This window comes from Amphiura filiformis, chromosome 3 (genome assembly GCF_039555335.1).
Source record: "Amphiura filiformis chromosome 3, Afil_fr2py, whole genome shotgun sequence".
Taxonomy (NCBI): domain Eukaryota; kingdom Metazoa; phylum Echinodermata; class Ophiuroidea; order Amphilepidida; family Amphiuridae; genus Amphiura; species Amphiura filiformis.
The window spans coordinates 83,009,384-83,035,929 of record NC_092630.1 but is presented as its reverse complement, the minus strand read 5'-3'; the positions used below and the strand labels follow the sequence as shown (position 1 = coordinate 83,035,929).

Sequence of the window (26,546 nt, the reverse complement as noted above, 5' to 3'; positions counted from 1 at the left end):
TTCCCGTTTACCCTACTCCGCTCAAAACAATTTGCTGGCCAAATATTTCTTTAATTTGAATATAAAATGTTGATTTCTACGAAACTTTTGTGATTTATCACACGTACATGGGTAGTTATTTTTTTTTTTCATTTTTATTCACCTGTACTTGGGCCTGGCCCGGGAGGCCTGATGGAAGGGCAAAAGAGTACATGTTTGGTTTACACCTGTAACAGATGCAATAATGAAATTGTATAAAATAATGAATAGGCCTAATGAAATTGTCACCGACACAGTCCAGTCGTGAAAATTTATGTAACGGGAAACTGGGAATTGACTTCATAAGCCTTATAAGTACTAGTATAATATGAAACTGTTCATAGCAATCAATTTGTAATCTTTTTCATAAATTATGAAGTAGGCTTACTTTTAGTGTTAAAAATATCAAATTTGAGCAAAAATCATGCCGTTTACCAAGTTTGATTAATTTTTGGTTTTCCATATTTTTAAATCTTCAATGTTTTTTGCATAGTTAGCAAGAAGCTCTGCAAGAGATATAAATAATCTAGGGCTAAAATCTGAGACCATGGTCTCAGGCTAAAATAGCAAAACGATCGAGCACCTGCAGACTGGTGCTGCTTATGAAAAGGGATTTCATGTTACGCAAATGCAATGGAATATTTTGTGTTGCACAGAATGGAAGTCCAGTCGATCGTAAATCGTTCAGAAAACTGTTTTTAAACCACAGTGGCTGATCAAAATTAAACCAGTAAAGGTATGGACAGTGTTAATCTGTCATTCTATTTTAAGGTGTTATATTTGGTTCAGTATTCAACTGTAATTTGGGCATTTAACGCCGTTACCTAGACCGAATATACAGGGACTTGTAACTTATGTAACTTTGTAAGCTTATCATAGGTATCCCAGGCAAACCTTATTTAACACATTTGCTAGTCAGCGAAATTCGCCGAGACCGGGGCCCAAACACAATGCATATTTACATAGAAATTTGATTTTTTTTCGAGAATAGGTCGGTGAAGGAAACATACATAAATATGTTTTCTATACTTCACTTACAAAACGTTCAAACCTGACTCGTAGCTAGTGCCGTAGGGGAGATTGGGGTTAGTTGAAACATTTTTCACAAAATCGTCTTTTTAACGCAAACCGATTACTTTCAAGAAACACTAGCCATATCAGTATAAACATATACATACATGCTACAAATACAGCCTTAAACTTTATTGGACCTGTTTATGATTATTCATATAATCCAATTTGAAAATTTGAAAAAAGTGTTTCAACTAACCCCACCCCTGGGGTAAGTTGAAACATAGGGTGGGGTTAGTTGAAACACGGCTTGTAAAAATTTCAAAATAATTATTATTGTGTTGTTAGGGTTATACTTCCCTTGAAGGCACCCTTTAACATACAATCAGTGTGAAAAAATAAATAAATATATTATGTGGGAGTGCGGTTCAATACTTTGGACACAAGGTGACGAGTGTCACCATGGACCAAAATATGAGAAGCCTAAAATATTATAAAATGTACTTTCTGTGTGCACTTTTTGCTTGTATTATTGCTTTTTAACCATATTAAAGCAATATTGAAGAAATGGTAAACATGTTACAAATTTTAAAAAGTCAAATTTTAACCATATTTTTCTAAGCGATTTTCATGTTTCAACTAACCCCACCTCAAAAGTTTCAACTAACCCCGATGCCTATTTTTACATTTCAAAGTTCATTACACAAAAGAAGAAATACAATAAAACTTTTATTTAACATTATTCTGGGACTTACTACTAGTGCTTATGATACTCAAAAAATAATCCCTGAATCTTCAAACAACATGGAGATAACGCATCTTTTCTGAGGGGTATAAAAATTAGTCAGTAAGTCAAAAAACAGATATTCCTTTCCCAAGCCAACACTGGTGGGGCATCAGTGCTGTTGCTAATTTGGTGAATGACCCTTACTAATCCCTATTACTAGGTGCCAGTATTTTACCAAATTAATTTTTTGTGTCAGAAAAAAATACAATGTTTCAACTTACCCAGTGTTCCAACTAACCCCAATCTCCCCTACTATTACGCTGACTTTCGTATTCGGCGAGGAGGACGATTTCGACCTCCTCGTTTGTTTACAAACAGAGAGGTAGACAAAGAGGCCTGTCAAACCTGTTCCGCTTGTCCAAATACTCAAGTATCAAAAGGATGGTCCACAATAGAGACTAAATCAGTGATTCACGCAACATGAATAGGGGATTAAAAAACTGTGAAGTAGCACCATGTGCTTCTTTTGTCCACTTTGCCATCAAGATTTCGAATGAAAACAGTTCAGACCCAGTACACGATAATGTCAGAAATTAATAATTTGTTCTGGGTCTGATTATTCGGACTAACTCGTAGCCTATTGTTATTATAATGTCATCCTTTCATATTATAATAAAGTAGTCTTCACAAGATAATCCCTGACAAGAGGTGAGCTCTTACAGGAAGTTTTAAAGGACTGCCGACTCTACGATTTACCGTTATATTGATCGTATCGATAGAGAACACAGCAGGCAGTGCAGTCAGCTCTGATGGACATGATCAGTGATGATCAGCTGACTCATCGCATGTGTGGGCCGGGCGTCGAGTCAGGCAGGAGCGAAATATTTATTTATTTATTCAGATTTATTTATTTATTTATGCATTTATTTATTTATCAGTTTATTTTTTTATTGATTGGGTTAATTTGTTTTTAATTGTATTGTTTCTTTATGATTATTTTTGGTATTCAATATTAGTTTTATTTAATACCATTATTATTTATTATTATCAATAGTTAGGCCTTTTTTAAATACAGGTAGGCTTACTCTACACAATCTTTATACTAAGTTGTTTGTTTAATTTATTTGGCTCAAAATAAGCTAAGGTGTCATAAAAGTGTAACACACAATTATTTTTCCAGCTCTTTTCTTTTGGTCTCCAACCAGGTTTAAATTATAGTATGCACATATATCGTTCATAATACACTAAAAGAAAGATAAGTTATAGACCATTTACTTCACAAATTTAATTTTCTAGTCCTTGCGTACGTTATATTTGACAGACACAATTTTGATGATTTTCTGCAATCAAATAAAAATTTATAAAGTATTACATAAGGTATTTTGTGGTTATTTAGGTGTAGGACCTACAGCAACTGATTGTGGAAAAAAATGTGTCCAAATATTACAATAAGGAGGATAAATTGTTATAAATAAAATATGTGTGTCTGTCAAGCCATAACATACATAAGATGTCTGTCAAATGTAACATACAGAATAATAATTTGGCAAAAACAGTAGTTCAAGATGGGAAATTGAATAAAGATCCAATGCAGTTTATAAATCACATTTTTTAAAACACTTTTATAAACTCTAAACTATCATCATAATGTGAACATCAAGTGATTTTTAATTTTTTTAAACAAATTGCGTATGTTATTTTTGACAGACACATACAAATCTTATGTATGTTACTTGCGTACAAATGTTTGACAGACAACACTTAACAATGGATTGTGTCATCAAAAAGCTTCTCCTCACAAAGTGATAGTGCCACAAAGCTAGGTGGAGCTAAATGCTATGTCATGTAGCGTAATTAGCTGTATCACCCTAGTTTAGCAGGAATTACAGCACCGTCTTGCGTATGTTATATTTTGACAGACATTTCAAGAAAAATTTTAAAATTGTTATATGTTCAAAAAAGATGGCAGCCACTTACAAATTGATTATAATATGGAGAAATGAAGTTATTTACAATAGATTTACCCTTTAGTTTATGCTTCAAGTCTTTGTTTATAAAAAACTGAGGGACTTCAAAATCAATCAAAAGTTTGACAGACAATAGTAACATACGCAAGGCAAACTTTCAAATCCTTTTTTTGATCTGTTAACTTATAATTCATAATGCCTCTTTCTGTTTTTTTGATTGGTTTACTGCACCATTTTGGGAAACAGGTCACATGAATTTCTATAAGGATCCATAAAAAAAATTAAAAGCTGTTGAAAAAAGGCGTCTCTTGGCATGTTACAAAAAAAAAGTGTAAAAATAGGCATTTTACAGCTATTTTTATTATTTTTATTATTTAGAGTGAAAGGATTTTACTTAAATTGTGTATGCTATGTCTTTACTACCTAAACTTGCCACTAAACTAGCAAATATTCCATTTCTATAATTATTATTTTTAAAAAAAAGATGTCAAAATATATGGCTATAATATGACACCTTAGCATATTTTGAGCCATTTGCTTATTACTTTTTATTTGTTTATTTATGTATTTCAATCTAACTGAATCTAAATCTAACTGAATTTATTTATTTATTTATTCATTTATAAATTCATTTATAAATTTATTTATAAATATTTATTTACTCCTTGCAGCCTTGTTACTTATGATACTTGTACTTGAAACTTTGCTTATTAATTTTTTATTTGTTTATTTATGTATTTCAATCTAACTGAATCTAAATCTAACTGAATTTATTTATTTATTTATTCATTTATAAATTCCCCGATAAATTCATTTATTTATTTATCAATATTTATTTACTCCTTGCAAGAATATGATACTTGTACTTGAAACTTCTAGTCTTACAAACTTGAATCTATGTGTGACAACTGACAATGACCATAAACATTTTGTCAGAGACGATCAATGGGTATTGATTTATGGACAAGTCAATTGGCCACAATCTATTGACACAAGATTGGTGGCAATCATGTCATGGAGGAAAAATAATCCCACTTATAAATTATAATAACAATAGGCTACGAGTCAGGTTTGAACGTTTTGTCTTCACTTGACCCAAATATATGTGACTCCTCGCCACAACTGAGCCCGGATGTCGCCAATCATCATTTTTGAGATATTCAACCAAAATATTCTGCTTGAAATTAGCTTTAAAATGATGTATATCATGTCTATAGTACTTGACATTTAAGTAGTGAAAAATCAATAAAACAGTCAATAAATCCTTTCTTTCCTATTGTTTATTGTTAAGTTCGATGGAGCATATCTCAATAGTGGCACTGGCGACATCCGGGCTCAGTTGTGGCGAGGAGTCACATATGATTTTTTATGGTGATAATCAAGTCGCACATGGAATTTTAGAGAGAATTTGATAGCAGTTCCATTAAAAAAAGCTGCTATCGCCATGAGACTAAGATCTAGAAACACCCCTAAATGCCGTCTTGGGGAATTTTGCTAGCAGAATCTTTTTGATGAAAGTCAATCTTTGACATCGACAAGATATATAATTTTGTTACGGAAAGTGCTATGACAAAAATGTTTTTAGTTTTGGCTTTCTTTACTCGACAAGGGCTTTAATTTGATATAGAATGATGCAATTTGATGGCAAATTTGAATTCATAAGTTATCAGTATCACTAATTTAATTTAGTAATTATAACACTATTTAAGCCTCCAGCATACTTTCCTGCCACTTGCCGCTGCGGCAAACGGCAGGGCGTTTCAACCAATGACAAGGCAAGCCTTTATTGTGTCCGTTACGTTTGTCTGCAATGCGCGTGCGCCACGGCCCGCCGCTCAGCGTGGCGGCAGGGGTAGTATGAAACCAGCATTACACTAGATGATGCTACACTGTACATATCACTTTTGAGTTGCACTTGACTCACCCGCATATGGGCGACTTAAAAAAAATGACTCCTTTCAGTTTCCACCCTATATTTGTCAATTGAAATGATTTTTAGAGTGCCAGGTAATTATTCTTAAATATGAGTTATGATGCCCACCTTTCATTACCAGATAATTTTTTCTATGGCTGCTTCAGAAAAAAAAATATGAGAATTTTTGATGCCAAAAATGGTCAGGAGGGTAACGTTTTTTGTGGACATTGAAATTCAACATGAAATTTCTGTCAGCTATAGCAAAAGTAAGACCTATTCAATTTGATTCCTGATATTTGTTCCAGTAACATGTACCCTTATATTATAATTTTACCAAATATCTGTATAATTTATCTTTTGTAAGTACCAAAAAATGTGTCATCTACCAATGAAGTCAACATTTTCAAAAAAGGGGGTCAAATTCTAATTTAGCAACAAAATCACTCAAGAAAGAATATTAGGCCTAATCAACAGCTGAAAATTCCAGTTTCCATATTTTGAATAGGTGTTCTGTTACCTTTCATTCAATGCTAAATTGATGTTTGTAAATTACATTTTCTTATTATAAATTTGAGTTCAAACTGTGTACCCTAAGAATGTCAGGAGTGTAACATTGAATTTTATCCTGGATTTTGACAATGTTATTGCTGATGAAATTGAACAATCATATTTTTCTGTTGTTGTATCTAGTGCAAATAAACTAATAATGATGGAAACAGACATGCTATGTTACATGTGTCTGCTTCATTGTGCATTAAGTTGGTTGTCAGGAGTGTAACACCATTTTAAAGTTACACTCCTGACAACAAAACAACACCAATGCACAATTGTAAAGTGAAATTTATGGCAATATTATCAATAATATATCATGTAATCATATAAACTAAAGTACAAATAACCAACAAAAATAAAAATCATGGTAATGTTAAATGTGTTCTGTTCAAAAACAGGGCTTCACCTTCCCTAAGTACCATAACAGGCACTATGTTTAGCCACATATTTGTACTTTTTATAACTAATTTATGTATAATTAATATTTATGATTGTCAGCATTACTTTAACATCCCTAACAGTTATTTTTTTAAACAATGTCAATGTTTGTGATCATCAAGAGTTGCTAGTATTTACCACTCTTGGTGTGTCAGGAGGGTAACACAAAGTGAACAAAGTACATTATGTGTCTTGGTGTTGAACTATCTTAGAAATGAATGAAGCATTAGCTCCACATTTTCAGAATGGTTAAAACAAGACCATGTTGACATTTTAAAGGCAAGTTTACATGGTGTTACTGATATTTGTTTTGAATTGTCATTAAAATATTAAAAACTTGAGATAAATTCTTGCAGAAGGGACAAAACATTTCAAAGACACCCATAATAATTGTTGTAGAATGAGCTTTTCTATGTTTCATATACATGTATGTTGGACAATCTAAATACTTGATTTCTAAACAAGACAAGGATTTTGAGATCCACAGAATAGCAATTTCCTATCAAAGTTGGCACGTCAGGAGTGTAACACCAATGTACAAATATGGTATAAATACATTTTGGATCCTGCAGTGCCTTGTCATACATGTACATTATGCTATGAACTTGAAACTTTTGGAATAGTTTCTGACAGGTATTGTTTATAATGTAGGTATGTTAAACAGTTTAACTACAGTTAATTTTTTTGAGAATGAAAACTTCTGCCCCTCAAGTGAGTAAAAATCAGTGTTTTTAATATGAAAATGATATTTTTCAGTTTTTGATGGTAAAGATATACTTTAAAGGGCTTGTTTGTCTTTAACCATGTCACAGATTACCTCTAAATGTTACAGTAGTGTTGATAACCATTATTTTAGATACCTAAAAAACAAATAAAGTTTTATGTGACTTTTCTTACAAAGTGGGTATATTCTGTGGTACATGTACCATAAAAAAATAAATAGATGCTTTCAGACTGTCCCCTCAACTGTTTCACAAACTTTAACATACTAACTTCAAAGTAACACACAAAAATCACTTGAATAGCAAATTTGAATTTTCGGACAAAATGTCCCACTTTGGAGTCATTTTTTTTAAAGTCGCCCATATATGTAACACACTCCAAATTGTTGCTAGTATAACTGTCAAGGTTTGGGTATACAATCGACATCAAAAAATGAGTGAACGTTGACCGACAGAGAGAGCCAGAGGGTGTCAGATAGGCCTATGTACATGTACGTGGCGCTTTTGAAAAACAGCGAATCATGCACATGCTCAGCATGCTAATACGACTGCGATTTAGTCCACTGATCATGTGTGCGATTCAGTTTTCTGCAAAAGCGATTGAGTATAAATTTGGCCTTTTGGAAATGACCAACAATTGTGTGTTCGCAAGTGGGTTTTATTAGCGACCTGGCATACATTTGTATTGGTTCGATCAAGCATTGAACTGCTTTCAACTTTTGTACTGGATCATTCAAGCATGCTCAACAATTTTTTTATGTAAGTTCCTCTGGTCCTAGTCATGCTACATGTATGATGTAGTTGAAGTAAAAACAGATACTATGGCCAGAGTTACTTGGAATGCAAAAAAAACGCAGTTTCCCTCGTCACACGCTCACATTTGTGATGTCATGATTGGATTCCATGTTAATGTCAAAAACAGACACTTTTGGGCAGGTATATCAATTTTGAGGTTTTTACATAATCTTATTTAAAAATTAGTGATTGGCTATAAAACCTTGACGTGTCAGATAGCTTTAGGGGAGGGTCTTATTTGAAGCAGCTTATCCTCCTGAGTCCTGAGCATTTTGACACCTTATAAAAAATAATCAGTTAAAAAATGAGTTGGTGCCAGCCAAAAATGATGTATACTGGGGGTAATAATTTGGACCTTAATTTTTTACTTTTAAGCAAATGTTGCAACATAAAGATTACCGGTATGTAAATTGTATATTTTGGTATTTTGTGGATGAATTTGGGTCCAGGAAGGCCTGACAGGAATACCAAAAGAGATCGGAAGCACCGCGCGAAATCTATTGTGAACAACTGAACCGTGCAAAGTGCAAACTCATGTCTGCTTAGCGTGGGCTATACTAAAATGCAGTAAACCTTTGACGAGCGCGTATTGTACGGATACATCACATATTTACTGCGTTGCACGCACTTGTCTCTGATTGGCTGCTAAGGCGATATGTTGTTGCTGAGTGAAAATTTATGAATGAACTGTGCGCCGTACACGTTGTTAGCGCCGAATTTGCAACATCACGTTAGTCACGCTCGTCAAAGGTTTGCTGCATTTGACTATAGAGACAAAATATCTGTAGTAAAGATTTTTGACAAAATTTGAGGTCTGATCTGTGTTACCGACACATTCATGTTTCATATCATTAAGCGTAAGTTTTTTGTATTTTGATGTTAAAATACACAATTTGTAGCCAAAATGTAGAAAATTACCGTAATATCGAAATTTGACAAAAATGTAACAAACTTATGCTTCAAACTACATATTATTGAGACCTACATCATGATTTTTAACCATTGCAATGCATAAAAGGAAATAATAGGCCTACACCATGTCATTGGTAACTTTAAATTTACAAATTTTTGCATTTAATTAATTAGTAGTTTCTTACCAAAAATGTCACTTTTTATGCCTAGAACCGGACGTTGCACACAGCATTGAATGGGTTCTCAGGCTATGCTTCCGATCTCTTTGGGTATTCTTGTCGCAGAGTATGGCTGTAGTGCTCATTTTTTTTTATCTAGGGGAAACCTGCCCTGGATAGGAACATACAGGGGTCAATGAACTTTTGTATTACCGTACATGTAATCCAATGGAAGCGGCTGTTCAAATATTTAAATCGGTACTACGCAAAAACAAACTAAGCTAGAAAGTTTAAACTTGGAGAGATTCTGTTAATTATAAATCTAGCTTTCATTTGGTCATTAAAAAAAAGAACAAAATCTTTATAGGGGTGTATGCAAAACAACTTTTAGGCTGAACAGCGCCCTCACATCCTAAATTGGAGCTTCAACTCAAAATAAAAGATACAATTTTGGTAAAAATTGCATAAATTGGTCCAGTGGTCCCAAAACTATGTAAATTATCATTAAAATAATAAAAACCATCAAACAATATAAAATATTGCCATAATACTCAAAATAGTGTAAAAGGGGGTCAAAAACGAATCACCTTCTACGTCGTTTTTTGGCCTACACCATCTCATTTTTCAACCAATTTTTTTTAAAGGTATCAAAATGCTCAGGAGGATGAGCCGCTTAAAATAAGACCCTCCCCTAAGCTTTCTTCCTTTTTTTCAGGCTGTTTAGCCTATGCCTACTTAAATATCTAGAGATATTTTGCTCCACAACGCCGTATTTTCCTCAATGAAATTGGGTTCGTAAGTTCATGAGTATGCCAACTTATGGTATTATAAAATTAAAATTGGAAATTGAGATACCGGCCTTTAATTTTAAAATATTATTGACAATGTTGAGTAGGGTGCATCAGATGCCCCTCATGTCAATGGATTCATCTGTCCCTAGTCTTTAAATGTTCCTATTGTCACAAAACTAACATGTGCCAAGTTTGAATTAATTCAGAGGTCGTCCTGAGGGGCCACCGAGAACCTAAAGTTACAATGTGTGTTCCTATGTAGTAAAGTTCGTTGACCCCTGTACAATTCCAATTAGAAGCCGATCGAACAATTTAAAGTAGCTGCCATATCAAAACCGTTTGGATTTAGAAGCTCAAATCTTGGGAGCTAAGCGCACTGATAATCATCTTTGAATCTGTGATGAAAATCCATCTCCAAAGAAATGACTGTGTGTGTTTTATTGTCAAAAGCGCCCCACAGTCCATATTCTTGGGAAAATCTATAATTTCTGTCTTAACCAAGTGCTATACTTTATTTCACACTGAAAGTTGTAAATATGTATTTATATTGATCTGAAGTTCAGAAAATCTGCTTTGTAAAAGTGTAATGACAACCAGGACATCAACATTTGTAAAATTTGAGGTAAAAATTACCACCAAATGCCTATTTCACTGAAATTTTGTATTGAGGGCGCTTGTGCCAATTCCACACATGCTCATTTTGTTGGTGATTAATTTTTATCACAGATTCGACGATGATTATCAGTACTATAAGCGCAAAAGATTTGAGCTTCTAAGTCCTAACGGTTTTGATATGGCAGCTACATGTACTTTAAATTAAATTGTTTGATCGGCTTCTACTTGGAATTGTACAGGGGTCAACGAACTTTACTACATAGGAACACACATTGTAACTTTAGGGCTAGGCTCTCGGTGGCCCCCCAGGACGACCTCCGAATTAATTCAAACTTGGCACATGTTAGTTTTGTGACAATAGGAACATTTTAAGACTAGGGACAGATGAATCCATTGACATGAGGGGCATCTGATGCACCCTAATGTTGAGATTAGGAATTACCTTGAAAAATGTCAAGATGCCAGATATTCCGGTCTGAAACTATTAGACAATATTTTAAATTTTAAAAACATTAATGACATCCATGCATAATATGCATCACAAATTAGCAGCAAACCCCAAATTGTTAAAATATCACCCCCGGGCAGATTTTTGGCTATTTCTCCATTTACGATCCCGCCCAAAAGTGTCTGCTTTCGATACACTATGTCACATTTATTAATTATTAAATTAAATGGTAATGCCAACTGGGATAGTCTCCTCACCATAGCTAGTTTGGTTCTCCTCCAAACACCAAACTGACTTTATGGTATGGCGTCCATTAAGCATGGAATAGGGAGCATGCACCAGCCAGAGCTCCAAAGGGTGCCCGCTCAAAAACATTTTGCTGGGGGGAGGAGTGCATGCACCAGCCAGTGCTTTATGTTAAAGGGTGCCCACTCAAACACATTATCCCCTCTTGCACCAGTGCAACGGGTGGATAGCATCAAAACCATGATTTTTTTCAATGACAAAAAATAAAAATAATGAGACACTTTAATAAGTTTTTATTTATTTTTGCATTTTGTTTTGGCCCTTGCTGTGTTTTCCGTCTTTCTGTCACAGCCATTAGCGTCAATCCGGCTTGAAATGTGTGGGGGGATACCTGGTCAAAATTGTTAAAAAGTGGCTGAAAAGAACAAAAAATTGACCATTTTGCCCCATATGGTAGCCATACATGTTCAATTTACTTGACAATCTGAAAATTCAACTGTTTTACATAGAAGCCTATGAGATTTGGCATGGATGAGCCTGTAAACATTCTCAGAATTAATGAGATGAAATTACACAAAGTATATAATTATTTAGTTGCTACAATTACTGACATCAAATTGGTACAAAATTATCATGAATTTACAGGACATTGTTTTGGCAATATTCCTAAATATAAGGTACCAGACCTGTACATTTGTTGTAGGATATATTACAAAGATCTTACCACCCACCTTTATTTTCCAAGTCGACTCAAAATATTTGAGTCAAACATTCATTACGAAATGATACAAGTCGGCATCTTTTGATTTTCTTTCTGAATTTGTTGTATTGTTTTTCTTTCTGTTTTATTTCAAGATGGCTCAGGAGTCCGCAGAAACTTGCAGCAATAATGAGCAACTGGGAGTTATAGATTCAATAGTTAGTGATGATCAACTTATTGAAGTTATTGTGCAAGAGGCTAGTCAAGATCTAGATGATGCAGTGGCTGGCAACAAGGCATTTGTGCAAGAGGCTAGTCAAGATGTAGATGATGCAGTGGCTGGCAACAAGGCATTTGTGCAAGAGGCTAGTCAAGATGTAGATGATGCAGTGGCTGGCAACAAGGAGGCTAGTCAAGATGTAGATGATGCAGTGGCTGGCAACAAGACATTTGTGCAAGAGGCTAGTCAAGATGTAGATGATGCAGTGGCTGGCAACAAGGCATTTGAAAATGACTCGACTGGAGTGAATAAAGATACTCATGAAGTTGAAGACTCAGCTGAAGTGAATACAGATACTCATGAAATGGAAATGGGTGAACCACAAGGTCAAGATGGTGATGCAAAAGAGGATGCACAACAGCTTGTGTTTAAATGTATACCCATGTCTTCAGATGGAAAACCAGATACAGCCAAAACATTAAAACTCAATAGAGATATCTTAAAAGAAGTGCTTGAAAAGCATGGATTTAGTATGGACCCTGGGGAATGGCCTGAATATGCACTTGAAGTTGATGACCATGATGACAGTGAGGAAAAATTGCGAAAGCAGAAAAAGAAAGCCAAGAAAATGAAACGGAAGAAAGACAGACAAGATAAAGGTAATTGTTTTGTTAATTTAAACTTAAATTCATGATTATCAATGAAAGGAAGTCTCTGGCAATCATAACATTACGCCTTATATGGTGTAAAAATAATTATCAAGCACAATTCACATGGTTTTATTTAAAACAAACTCATATTGACCATGAAAACAAATAAAAACAGCCAGCTCTCAACACACAATATATTCAAAATTCCTGTGCCAAATTTTCTAGTGCAATGACATAATGGTTATTTGTGCTCAATTGTCCTCGGCCTTCACTGTATTACTGGGACATCATTACAATAGACAATTTCAGTGCCTGGGAATTTGGAATATCGCATGTTGAGAGATAGCTGTTTTTATCATTTTTATGGCCAATATGAGTTTGTTTAAAATAATTATATTTCTAACATATAAGGCAAAAGGCAAGGTTGTGGGTTTGAATCCCACACCGGCACATTTCCTTGCTTTTTTCCAACTTGGGTTGTGTGCGGGCCAGTATTTGTGTTGATTTGTTGTCTTGTTTAATTGTAACACTCTACGTTGGTAAACTATTCTTTCTTTCTTAAACAGTATACATAATATGTGTAATAAATAGACATATGATGGGAATATGGCAGATGAGAAACAAAATGTATGTACACACACATCCTATATTTCTACAATATCTTGTTTCAGCTTACATGTATAATCAAGTTATAGTTTGACCACCTTGTAATCGGTGGGAATTGTTAGGTTTTTACCACTATCGAAAATTCTATTACCTCCACGACCCATTATTCAAAATCGCGCACTGTGATTTGTTGAAACGCGTCACGTGAGAGCCCATTATTCTGCAATAATGGGTCAAGCGCCAGTAACACATTCTACGCACAGCATTACGCTTGGTTACGCATGCAATATTTCCGCGATACGCGCTGTCACTTACGCGTACGCGCTCCACCTTGAAGTAAACAACTTAAAATATTTGTGCCAAAAAATGATATTTTCTCTTTAAATCCCACTATTTTCTGGTAATAGAATAGAAATAAAGGTTTCAGCATTATCCTTTACACGCAAATAATGTGTCCTCGGCAGTACAAACGTTAAAAATAATGGGTTCGGCTCGCCTCACCCATTATTTACGTTTTACTGCCTCGGACACATTATTTGGGTGTAAAGGATAAAGCATTACCCTTTATTTCTTAAGTAAACCCATGTTAAGAGTGATATACATGTAGTGAACTTTTATGGCTAATATTGTGCGTGCTAAAGAAAGTATATCAAGTATAAGACTTGAATTAATAATTTGTGATTCTTCTGGCGAGATGTCACAACAATTCTTGAAATTAAATATATTGATATTAATCAGCGATGTTACAAGGCCTGCCGATTACGAGCTGATCAAACTATAGTCATACAATTATTTGCTGATTATTTTTGATTTGATTGATTTATGATTTTAGCCAAAGAGATGCAAGAACAGATGAAGTGCAAGTTTTGTAAAAGACAGTTCTATGATACTGGACATCTGAAGGTTCATGAAAAAGTGCATCTAGATGAAAATGAGGAACCACTGGAGTGTAGTATCTGCAACATGATGTTTAAAAGGGAAATTGGACTCAAGTACCACATGCTCAAAACACACAATAAAGGTATGTTCAATTGGCAGTAGAAGTGAAAAGCTGACATCCTCTTTTTAAATCAAATGCATTGTTGAAATTACTATTGCATAGACATCTATGTGGGTCCTAAATCCTTAATCACACTGTCTGATTGGTACCTAATTGTGACATTACACCACTGACACTGGCGACCTCCCAAAGATTTGTGGCTTCTTTCTTGAGATCATAATAGAGCACTCCTTCAGGTACATTTAACTACAGCTCTTTAGTTTTAGAGCCTATCTGGGATACACTGGAAGGCACACCTTTGGATTTTGGGTAGTCCTATATATAATTGCTATTCACCTATTGCCACCTTATATATTTTTCTATAGTCTTCACAAAATGTGCTAAGTTGATCTGCTATTACATGTAGGACTAGTAGTACTTATCTCCTTTCTAATGTTTTGTTGCCCTACCTACACACCCTCCAAGTGGTACCTGTCAACCTACCTAGCTCATCCACTTAGTGGATTGGAGTGCCTTATCAATTGAGGTAACTGGACTGCTGATTTTCATTTCAGGTGATGACAAAGGGAAAACAGACAAAGAAGACGAAGTTGAGGGTACCTTTAGCTGTGAAGAAGATGGATGTGCAAAATCATTTAAAACCAACAAGGGTCTGAGATTGCATGTCAATCAAATCCATAAGGGCATCGGTAAAATTAAATCACTCAAGTCTTTCAAGGATGAAATTGGAGATCTGCAGTGTGAGAAGTGTGATAAGATATTCCATAAGCCCAGTAAGCTGTCAATGCACATGGTAAGTTTGTTACATGCCAATCTGATCATGCTATGCTGGTAAAGTCAATTTCCCAATTTAATATAATATGCGTCAAGCTTACACAAATGTGAACGCAGCAGTGATAAACAATCATGCTGATTGGCTGGTCAACAGGATGTTTGACCCATTCGTCAGCTAGCGCGTAGAAGGTACGGAAACTTCACCTCTTCCACATGCTCAATGAAAACCACCCGGAAGGTAGGCAAGTGCTGCCCAGATTTCAAAAATGTGGGTTCTGTACCAGATTTTGAGGACATTCAACAGGGTCTCCGGAACTAAGGCCATCTTAATTAAATCCTGTGTCTCAAAGCTTGTGAGAAATGGAAAACCTAACACGGAATGCGGTTTTTTTATTGTATTTTTTTAATGTTTTTTTTATGTGTCAGTACAGGATTTCAGACAAGAATTTTGTGCAAATATTACCCAATGCTGCAAGTGTTGGAATAGTAGACAAATAAAGTCACTGCTACATTATTATTCTTCTCTTTTATTGTTTTCGTGTCCAAAATGTGCAAAAAAATCTGAAACTTATGATCGAATACTAATATTAAGTTTTTTGCCTTAAAAAAAAAAAAAAAAAAAAAAAAGACATTTAAAAAATGAATTTCTTGATTTTCAAAGAGGACTACACACATGATTTTACTAATGCGCGCGGTAGCTTTGGGGAACAGGATTTAATTAAAATGGCCTTTTGGCTTTTTGAGGTGGGGCAAAATTTCTCAGAAATAAGTATTTGGAGCTCAAATTTTAAGCTAATTTTGGGGTTTTGGGAGGAAAATGTAGCCAAAAGTATATAGGCTTCAAATGGGGGCTCTCCAGAGTGGAAAAAGAGTTTGATGGGGTCTTCCGGTACAGAAAAACAGATTGATGGGGTCCTCTGGAACAGAAAAAGGGTTTGTAGAGTGGGGCTTGAGGCCAAGGGCAGCACTTACCTGTGCCAATTGCATTCTTGTCCACTCCTTGATGTTGTCTGTCCATAACTTGGCTTGTCTAACCCTTGTCAATGTTCCATCTGTTAAGACTGGGGGTCTGGATCAATTCAGCAATGTGCGGACAAAGCCAAAAATAAAGGTTCATGGAATTTGCCTAAATCTTGTGATAGGAAAGGTATTTGGGTCTAATGATTTTGTAACTTGATCAAAATTCGAAAATCCCTTGTTGCCATGGTAACGGTTCTTTGAAGATTGCCACAGGAAAGTTCATTTTTCAATTTTACAGTTCGAAAAGACACATTTTTCTAGCTAGCACTAATGAAATTGCTAGAAGTATGGAACAATTTAAATTGCTGCTGATAAATACCTATGTGTTAGACGTTACAAAAATAGTATTGCCAGTTTTCTCACCCACCAAGAATATTGTGTAATATGCAATGCAAAATCCTCTTTTTGCAATTTTTTCATTAGTAAAAGTGGTATAACTTTGAAATTCAATAACTCTCAAGAAGAAGTTTGCTGATTAAAGTCAGGGGTTGGATGAGAATGACTATGAATGGGGATGATCAACCAACCAATAAAAAATTGGGGTCTTTACCCCATAACGAAGTTTTACTTTGAAGAAAGTTCGCTATTTTCGATAAAAATGAGCTAATTACATAGCACTTTCACAGTATAAAAATCCTTTATTGGCTTGTGATTTGCAAATAACATACCCAGAATAGTATATTGACCCATCATAACCATTGGTTATCATTTATTTAAGTAATTTTCACTTAGTAAACTGCCAGTGACCCTCCCCAGCCATATGGTTTAATGCATGAAAAATGTGCAAAGTTGGGCAAAATGGTTACCATGGGCATTAATTTCTTGGTGGTGGTTATCTGTCTTTTACAATCTCTACTCTTCCTAAACAATGGATAAATCGATTATAACTATTGAAACCAAATAAAACACATTATATTTCAGTTGGTCACTACTCTGGAGTAGGCTAGGGGTTTTCCATGTATAATAATCATTTCTACTTCTTATTTAGGCCTATATTCACTACTGGACTCATTGATTGACTTTATCTGAAATACCTCACCAATAATCTAAATATGGTTTAAACATAATGAGAATGTGATAATTTCGTGGATTTATAATATTAAAGTCCTTTTTACCAGTTGTTTCTACCTTATCTGGGGTTTATAGCAACAACAGCAACTGACATACCAAGTAACATTTTTTTTTTTTTTATACAATGTTATCTATAAATCTAGTTCTAAGACTGCATGATACTGAAAACAAATCTCAAATGTAAGAAAGATCAAACATTGTACAAAACAATAGAAAAATGTTTATAAAAACATGGGGACTGGACAATGCACTTGAATTATTGTTTTTAAAATGCAATGTCACATTTTTTTTTTAAAGTTAAATGTGGACATGGTGAAGCCATTGCCAACCCATCATAAAGTGATGCTCAAGTCTTTACTTTGTGTAGATTGTTGTTAGAATTATAAACGGAGTCGCTCATGTGTGGGATTTTCTAATGAGATCATGAACAGTGCCTGACAGATGTCTGTGAGAGTTTTGATGCTGACACTGCTAAGTTTGTCATCTTGTACTCTAAATAATCTATTTGTCGCCCAAATTTAAGTAATAGGAGTAATGGGATGATAAAGTTCTGGTTTCTGCAACCGTTTGCTTTAGGCACTCTTGATATACCATTGTATCTGCAGGATCTGCAAGTTCATCATTGATCTCTCGGAAAAAACTACTTGTGTGTTGTGGGGTCAGCTACTCGCCTCAGATGTAGGCCTGCTAAACATGCTAAATGCCCTCTTGTTGCTATTTTACATTCGCTAAAAAACGCATTTGCTTAGCAACAGCAGAAGGGTCTCTCTATTCCCAGCCCGGATTCCCAGTGACCTCTCCATGCTCATACCCATCAATAATAAATTCTTTCTGCTTCTTGGAAATTGGGTTTGTTTGTTTCTTGCTGACTATATGTTAAATACCACTAATTATGTATTACACGGGGTTCAATGACAAAATGGCTAATTTCGGGTGGACGTTTCTCATATTCTCTCACAGTTAAATGCCACTAATATCAGGTGAAACTATATGATTTAGATGCCAAATGATCAAAAACTCAACATAGGTTGACCTGAGACTTTTCTTGTTTTAACGCACTGAACCGTAAACACCTCAAAATGGCAGTGCGACTCGAAGCTGAAAGTTACAATATGGTAGGGAATATTTACTAAAACCGTAGCCGCAATGTATGAATTTTGGTACTATTACAACAAAAATGTCATATAATGAGAGAAAATATACCATTTTGAAGCATCAAACAATAAAAAGTACTTTTTTGGCTATATTACTTGGTCAATTTCAGCAATTTTAAAGCAGTCTTTTCAGATGCCATATGCAAACAAATAGTTACTCGTCGTATTTCCATGTATCGCCCAGGCCTATTAGTGGTATATAACCTTTAGGGCCAATTCATGACCTAATCATATCTCTGATTCAGAAAGAATGCATTGCAATGGCCGCTTGTATTTCCTCTTATCTTGGCTAGAAGGCTTTTTAATTTTGATGTTTGTAATTTTGTCATATTTTCCTGACTGAATGTGAGCTACTAGCGTCAATGCTTCAATGCTTTATGTATGTCAATGTACATGTTTCCTTGGGTAACTGAATAGCGTTTGCAATACCTCTTGAATCCACCGTAGCTAGTAGATTCATCTACTGAAGATAAAGCTTCACATACTTCCTATTGCTGATTGGTGTTCTCATAGAATTGGTGAACACTGTTGATTGTACTGGGTTAGTACTAGTAGCTGCCTGATGTTAAAAGCAGCACATAGTTCATGATGTTGATGATTTTCAAATGTTTCAAGCGTAGTGAGCAAAGAATTTGGCATATTTGAACATTTCTGCACTGTTTTTCTAAGCCCTTATCAGAGCGTGTATGTAGTATAGTCTGCCCGTAAATGTGCTCCAATGTCCATTGCCACCACCTAGCTTGCAGTGGCAAACAAAAACCTGGGCAAATCATTATTGCACAGCCCCTGATTGGTGTTCTCGTAGAGTTGGTGAACTCTGTTGTTTGTACCGGCTATCTAGCTGTCTGATGCTAAAAGCAGTGACAAACTTACAAAAACCTGGGCAAATCAGATATGTCGTTTACCGGTATATTGAGACTACCCTATGAGCTCCTCTGCGACGGCTAGGAACCATGGTATAGGTTCATTTGACCTGCCAAAAATTGCTCCCCCCTTTTTGGGGTTGCCAAAAATTCTTGGACACCCCCCCCCCCCATATTTACCCTTCCTACAGGGCTTATCATTATTGCACAGCCCCTGATTGGTGTTCTCGTAAAGTTGGTGAACTCTGTTGTTTGTACTGGGTAGCTAGCTGTCTGATGCTAAAAGCAACCTGTCTTCCAATCGCTGCCCTCTATCTGTATTTGAATAGCGCCATGATCTGTCTAATCTGCTTAACATGCTTAAAAGGCCTGTATGTATAATATAGCTTGTTTGTACCATTTAAAACTGAGACTCAAATTTAAGAAGTCACTTAATCTTTTCATCAATAGAAATATATTCAATAATTATTTCATTACGGTTATTTAAACACAATCCTTTTAAGCTTAAACTTGTCTTTTTTGCCATAAATTCCCTTAAAAAATACACATTTTTTCAAAAACTTGGTACTTTTAAAAGCCAGAACTTCTTTAGAAGTTGAGACCCCAATTTTTTGAAACTATATATCTGTCAGCAAGGGTTCACTCTAACTATGCCACCATACAATTACAAAATATCAACTTCTTCTTTACAGTTACACCCCTTCAATGTTGGGGTAAAATGACATTTACAATTTTGCCCAAAAATGTGTTTTTCTACTTAAAATTAAAGGATCTTTTAAAAGAGTGACAAGCTCTTTCTTCATTTGCAAGGACTACCAAAGCATGCCCCTATCTGAAGAAAAAAATTAAAAAATTATATCACATCTTATATATTTGTGGCATTCGACCAAACTTTGCCCTTTTTCAAAAATGAAAATTGTAAATTTTGGTCATTTTCGACTAATATTTGTTTTGTCCGTTACCATGCCAACAGGCCAAATGCAACTTTTTAAATGTCATTTTTAAAATGTCCCCCCTAAACCCTTTCCATGCTAAAAGAATCAAGGATTTCTATTTTTTTGAGTTTGTCCACATATGTAAAATTTTGCTTGACGGTAACAGACCCCTAGTCTTAAGAATAGTAAATAAGTTGTGTGCACCTCTAATTTACACTGCTCTACCTTGTGGCTTAAATTAATGCATTTGACTTGCCAACAGCTTACTCATTCAGACCTGAACCTGAAGTGCACAGAATGTGGTACAGTGTGTAAAAGCCACAATCTGTTGAGAAGACACTATGCACAGGTCCACCAAGATGTGAAGCCATGCTCACAATGTGGAAAGCGTCTAAAGATAGCAAGGATTGTCACCCATAACCTGGACCCGGAAGCAGTGCCTGATGGTATGTATAACACATCTATTTAAAAACTACTTTTAAGTAGCCTAAAAGCTTTGCTTATAGGATTTATTTTGTTCTTTAAGTTGTAGTTTTGAAGCTTTTTCTTTGTATTTCTTTTGTGTTGTTTTTGTTTAAAACAAAACGAAAGAGAGCAATGACGGTGTGTGTTGGACTTTGCTGAGTTACACTTGCGTTTGAGGTAGAAGAGCATCCGCATTCTGCCAACTTTCCCAACAGTTAAAAAGTGAGCTGTTGTAAACTGCTTATCCACAAAAATAGCCTGTTAAATAAAATGTCAAAGTTTTAGGGGCCTGAGCTTTCGATGCTAGCAGGATCTTTATCAAAGGCAGAGTCTTTGATAAAGATCCTGCTAGATCGGAAGCTCAGGCCCCCTAAAACTTTCCCAACATTCGATAAACTGCACCCAAAATGCAAAATATGGGTGCTAACTGCATCCTCTGTATAATAGATCATATCACAACTTGCCATCATTATCTCAGACCTTTCATCTTCAAAACTGTTATATTGCAGTAACAGGCTGACCAAAAATAGAGCTGGTTGGAAGGGATTGATCCCTTAGCACTATCATTATATGTAGCACAATCTGATGCAATCAAACCAAAGTCGGCAATAATGAAATAAAGATTGGGAAAAAATTATATGGAGCATTAGAAAATGGACATATAATAAGTCATAACTTTACAACCAAGTACAATTTTAATACCTGTGCTGTAATGGTACAAGGAATGGTTATATTAGGTTATTAAAATTTATAGTGATTTTGTGTATTCACATTTACTTCACAGCTTTGACTTTATAATTATATTACTTCAGTCATTTCTCAATCTTTTTTCCAGCTGTGAAAGCACAATCTGATAAAATTTGCTACAAATGCTATGCAAAGGCAAACAGGGCAAGAAAGAGAAAGCACGGTAAGATTTCCTCAGTATAAAGCGCATTTGTTTCACAAGGTATTATGACATTATAAGAACATGACTTGATTAGAGAACCATTAATTGACACACATAAAAAGACTAGATCAGGCTTCCAAAAAAAATTTTCCCTTTGACCCAAATTTGTAAGAAAAATATGGCACGATCCAGGGCACAATACAAATACCTAAACTTACCAGCTGTGTACCAGGTAAAATTTTCAAGTTGTCCTGCTGGACCAGCTCAAGAAATATTTTATTGGGACAAATGGGCGAATCGCAGAAAAAATAACAATTTTGATAATACGTCAAAATGGGTTTACACGACCAATATGATGATACCCTGCACTTTAACGCACCCAGATGTCTTTTAAAAGAACTGCTGGGCGAGATCATTGGTGTAAAATGTTGATTGATTTTGACTGATATTTTTTGAAAATAGACTTTATAGCTTGATAATACCCAGGCCAGCCAAGAAAAAATGTTAAAGGATTGCCAAATTTCACCAAAAGTAGCAATATTCACAAACATGAAAATAAAGAAAGATATTTAGAATATTTACAAAATGATTGACTTATTATACCAGTGTATAATTTTTTGTTATGAAGATGGTGATGAGCTTACGGAGGATGATGAGGAGAAAGAGGAATTTTTGAAGTGTCCAGTCTGCTCCTTAATATACTATGGCATTCGAGGTCTTCGTAACCACATGAAAAGAACACATCCTGAAGGTAATGTGGCCCTAATATTCATGGTAAAAGGATATATCTTATAACAGAATTATTTACTTCACTAACATGTTACTTCATTTTGCTATTTTCCCTCACAAGGTAAAAGGTGTAACTTGTAAAGAAAATTAAGAGGAAGATACAGAACCTTTTGGCATAAATCTGACTTCACAGTGCGATTCTTCAATTCTTCAATATACAAATATTGACTGCTATATGAGGGGCATGGTTAAAAGGATAGAACCAAGGTGATCTCAAAACCATTAATATGCCCCTTGACTTTGTCTCGGGTATCGTCATTGTTCGGAGATCACCGCGGGCCTATAATTTTAACCATGCTCCGAATATAATGCAGTCAATATTTGTTTTACATACAGAATAAAATATGATTCTTGTTATGTGATTGGTTAAAAGAATATGATGGGCGAGGCCAGGCTGCTTGCCTTCACTTTAGGTTCAGGCCCATTTTGCCAGAGAGTGATGAATACCGTAGACCAAGTCAAGGCCTATGATGTCGAACTATAGGAATTTAGGGGAAGCATTTTGTTTATTCTTACCAACCCTTCATCCAGATGATCACGTTGAATAATCCTCATATTTGCGGTATTATCAATCTCATGCATGGGCACGTTTTCTGCAAAGACCGTGTGGATGATTTTGAAGTTAGGCCTAAGCTAGGCCAACTTTTAGCGAGTTTAAGCTTCCATTCGTATTTTAACTTTATAATACTAACAGCTTGTAGAGTATATTCACCTGGATCATCAACACATTCTTTACCGATGCAGTCCTTTTTGGCCACAATTGCTCAGCTTGTTCTGTAACAGGCTCGGTGCAGTGTTGTCTCGTTGTTGACGTCGCCTAAACAAAATCAGTCTCTTCTACTAACATGCCATCACACTTGGCCATGGTGCATTGTAAACAGCGATATTATTCAATCGAGAAGAAGAGATGAAAATGACTATTGCCCGGGCAATAGTAAAAACACAAATGAACTATTGCCTGGTTCAGTTTTGCTGTAATTCTTATAAAGAGGAACATGCTAATTCAATGACCACACTTTTAACCAATCAGATGACAGGAATCTATATATGAGGTATATAAAGATATATACTTTTATATACTTTGGAACATTAAAATATTGATATACTTTGGAACATTAAAACATACACAAAATAGAGTTAGAGGATAAGAATTGTCTCCCATTAATCCCCCATAAGCTGATTTCCAAGTTGCAAGAATTTCAGCTCAAAACTTGCACACAACATGCATGATATTGGTGAGTAAAAAATGAAACTATGCATCCTCTGACCTTTAATTTTGTTTTTCTTGTAGAGCCCCAAGAGACTGACAAAGATGACGACTATGATGTCTCTGGAGATTATCCCTGTGTGGAAGACAATTGTATACGAGTCTTCACAACCAAAAGAGGGCTAGGGCTTCATATGGTAGCCCAGCATATCAGAGATGCCAGATATCCGTGTACCAAAGAAGGATGTGACAGAGTGTTTATTACCAGATCTGGACTGAGCTCTCATATAAAGCGCCATGAGATGCCTGTTGTATATGAATGTGATATGTGTGAGAAGAAGTATGATGCTAATTATAAGCTCACTGAACATAAGGTATGTATGTGTCTGATTTTATTATCAATTGTCATTTTCTTAACTTCTAGTTTACCTTAAAAATTGGTTACAGATCGATAGTCCAAAGGGTTAGTCAGAAAATACAATTACTTGGTTATAAACCCTTATCTCTATGCTAAGGGTGTACAGCCAAATGGCTTGTTGAGCTTTGTTGCCTTCATTGACAGTTCAGCTTGGCTAGAGCGTTCAATACTAACAAGCAGTTTGCTGATATGTATCAGAGCCTTCAGCAAAGCAGCAGGATTATAAACAAGAATCGATGACACAAACATAATCAATTTCCTTTGTGTTCATAACAAGTAATCATTAAACAAATATGTCTGGAGTTGTTGTTTGCGGTCAATAGAAAGTCCAAGGTGTCAAGGGGTTGTCAATTCAAGCATGGTCGTAAAATGGGTTTAATCAATTTTTGGTCAACAGTGAGTGCTGTCGGAGTGGTATGTGTAAATGCAGTGAAGCCTGTCAGTTTTCTACAGACTTTTATGGGATTGGGCTTTGCTAAAAGCCAGATACCCCTATGCTAGAATGCATGAAGTGAAGCTTTGCTAAGCTCAACCATTTTGGCTGTCCTTCCTAACCCTAACACTAATTATAACCCTGACTCTAATCCTAACCCTTTATCCCTATCCCTAACCTTAACCCTATTGCTAACACTAACCTTGTCCCTAATAAAGGATTGTGCTATTTTGTCATGTTGCAAAGCAATATTTTTTAATAAAAAAGAAAGAATTAGTGCTATATTATTCTGACAACAGGATTACTCAGTAATGTTGTGAGTGTGTTTTAATTTACTAAATCTTATGAAATATATGTTTGGTGTAAAATTTCTAAAAAGGGATGTTAATTAGTTCATTATATTCTCCCACAGAAAAGCCACAAAGATCCACTACTAGAATGTGAGCAATGTGATAAGAAGTTTAGACGACAGGGAATGCTGTGCCAGCATATACGTGAACACACAGGCACTGTTTTTCTTGTCCAGATTGTGGTAAACAGTTTAAGAGAGCTGAATATGTTCGTAGACACCAGCTGCAAGTCCATGATGGTGATCCAGCAAGTAAGTGTTATAGGGTATACATCTAGGCTTAGCCCACACTCACTGCACTGGCAGCTTAAATCCCAGGTGGGAACCCTCAACAGCCATCTGGGGCCAGTTTCATAAAGACTTAATGATCAATCTTACGATTGATTTAATAGGGGATTATGTGTGGTTGGTCAATCGTAAGATTAATTGTAAGGTTTTGCGACATGGGGCGCAGTTTTGAGTAAGCTTAAAGATTTAGAAAAACAAACACACAAACAACACAAAATTTGTTCCGACTTTCGAGAATTCCCCAAAGCATAGTATTACATGATTTACACCTGCAGTGCATATCCCTGTTCGTAGATCGCGGGAATTCCCTATGATTGTGGACTGGAGGACATTGGTTGTGGTTGACTCCAGTGCATGTTTTGTAAACTGTTCTAGGATTTTGCATGTGCAATGTTGTGGGCTCGGAAGAGGACTGGAAAGACAACGACTACATGTGTCTGTTGTTCCTCACATAAAGTAAACACCATACTGATATAAGACTTATAAAAGAAACTCTTCAGAACCATTAAAGGTCTCCAAATGGTCAGCAAACATGGTTCTAGTTGGTGGTACCTTTTGCCCCACCATCGGGGCAATAAGGACCACTTGACATCACTGTAAATAAATGCATGGTGTTTGAAAATGAATGCATTTTTGGCAGATTGTTTTCCTGCAGTACATAGTGAAACATTTAAACACAGAAACAAGCATTAAGTAAAGGTCAGGTATGATGAAAACTAAAAATGGTGGTCCCTTGTGCCCCTCTTTGCCCTACAGTGTAAGAACTGGAAAAAATACACCCCAAAAATTCAGCGTTCTAAAAAAAGCATAGAACATAACGTTTTGAAGAGACAGACTTCTTTTGTTTGTGCCTAAACACCTATCTGATTAACAATAATTTGCTACTGTTTGTGTCTTGCTTCGTTTCCTACTAGGGGCGACTAGAAGACTGAAGCGCAAGATGTGCACAGTATGTAACCATGGATGCACTACCAATGCAGAACTCAGGGATCATATGAATTCACACACTGGTGCCAAGCCTCATCTGTGTGAGTTTTGCCCCAAGACATTCGCCTGTAAGGCATCACTATTTGTCCATCGGCAGGCACACAAAGAGGCATATCGGTGTGAATATTGCAAAAAAGTATTTGGTGATAGGACTAGAATGAAAGAACATCTAGTAGTACATACAGGAGAGAAGCCTTTTATATGTCAGCAATGTGGAAGAAGGTTTGGACACAGGTAAGGCATCAACAACAAATGTGAACTAACATGAGGAATGAATTGTCACTTGTGACACCATAGCAGACGTAAGACCCCTTCACAATTCCTGCCATGGCTGTATAGAAAGACTCTTAATTAGTCCTGTCATGGTATTATTCAAAACACATACATATGGCTATACACTATAAGGTGGGTTA

General features: G+C 35.6%; 1 protein-coding gene across 1 annotated transcript; it reads left to right on the top strand.

Annotated features, from left to right (window-relative positions):
* Positions 1–649: 649 nt before the first annotated feature.
* On the top strand, positions 650–26,205 carry LOC140147550 (uncharacterized). Its single transcript, XM_072169330.1, has 10 exons — positions 650–754; positions 12,171–12,894; positions 14,324–14,512; positions 15,046–15,284; positions 20,571–20,754; positions 21,609–21,683; positions 22,291–22,413; positions 23,743–24,032; positions 24,922–25,110; positions 26,061–26,205. Exons 2-10 carry the CDS (start codon positions 12,171–12,173, stop codon positions 26,076–26,078), a joined length of 2,031 nt encoding a protein of 676 aa, XP_072025431.1. The 5' UTR covers positions 650–754; the 3' UTR covers positions 26,079–26,205.
* Positions 26,206–26,546: the final 341 nt, after the last annotated feature.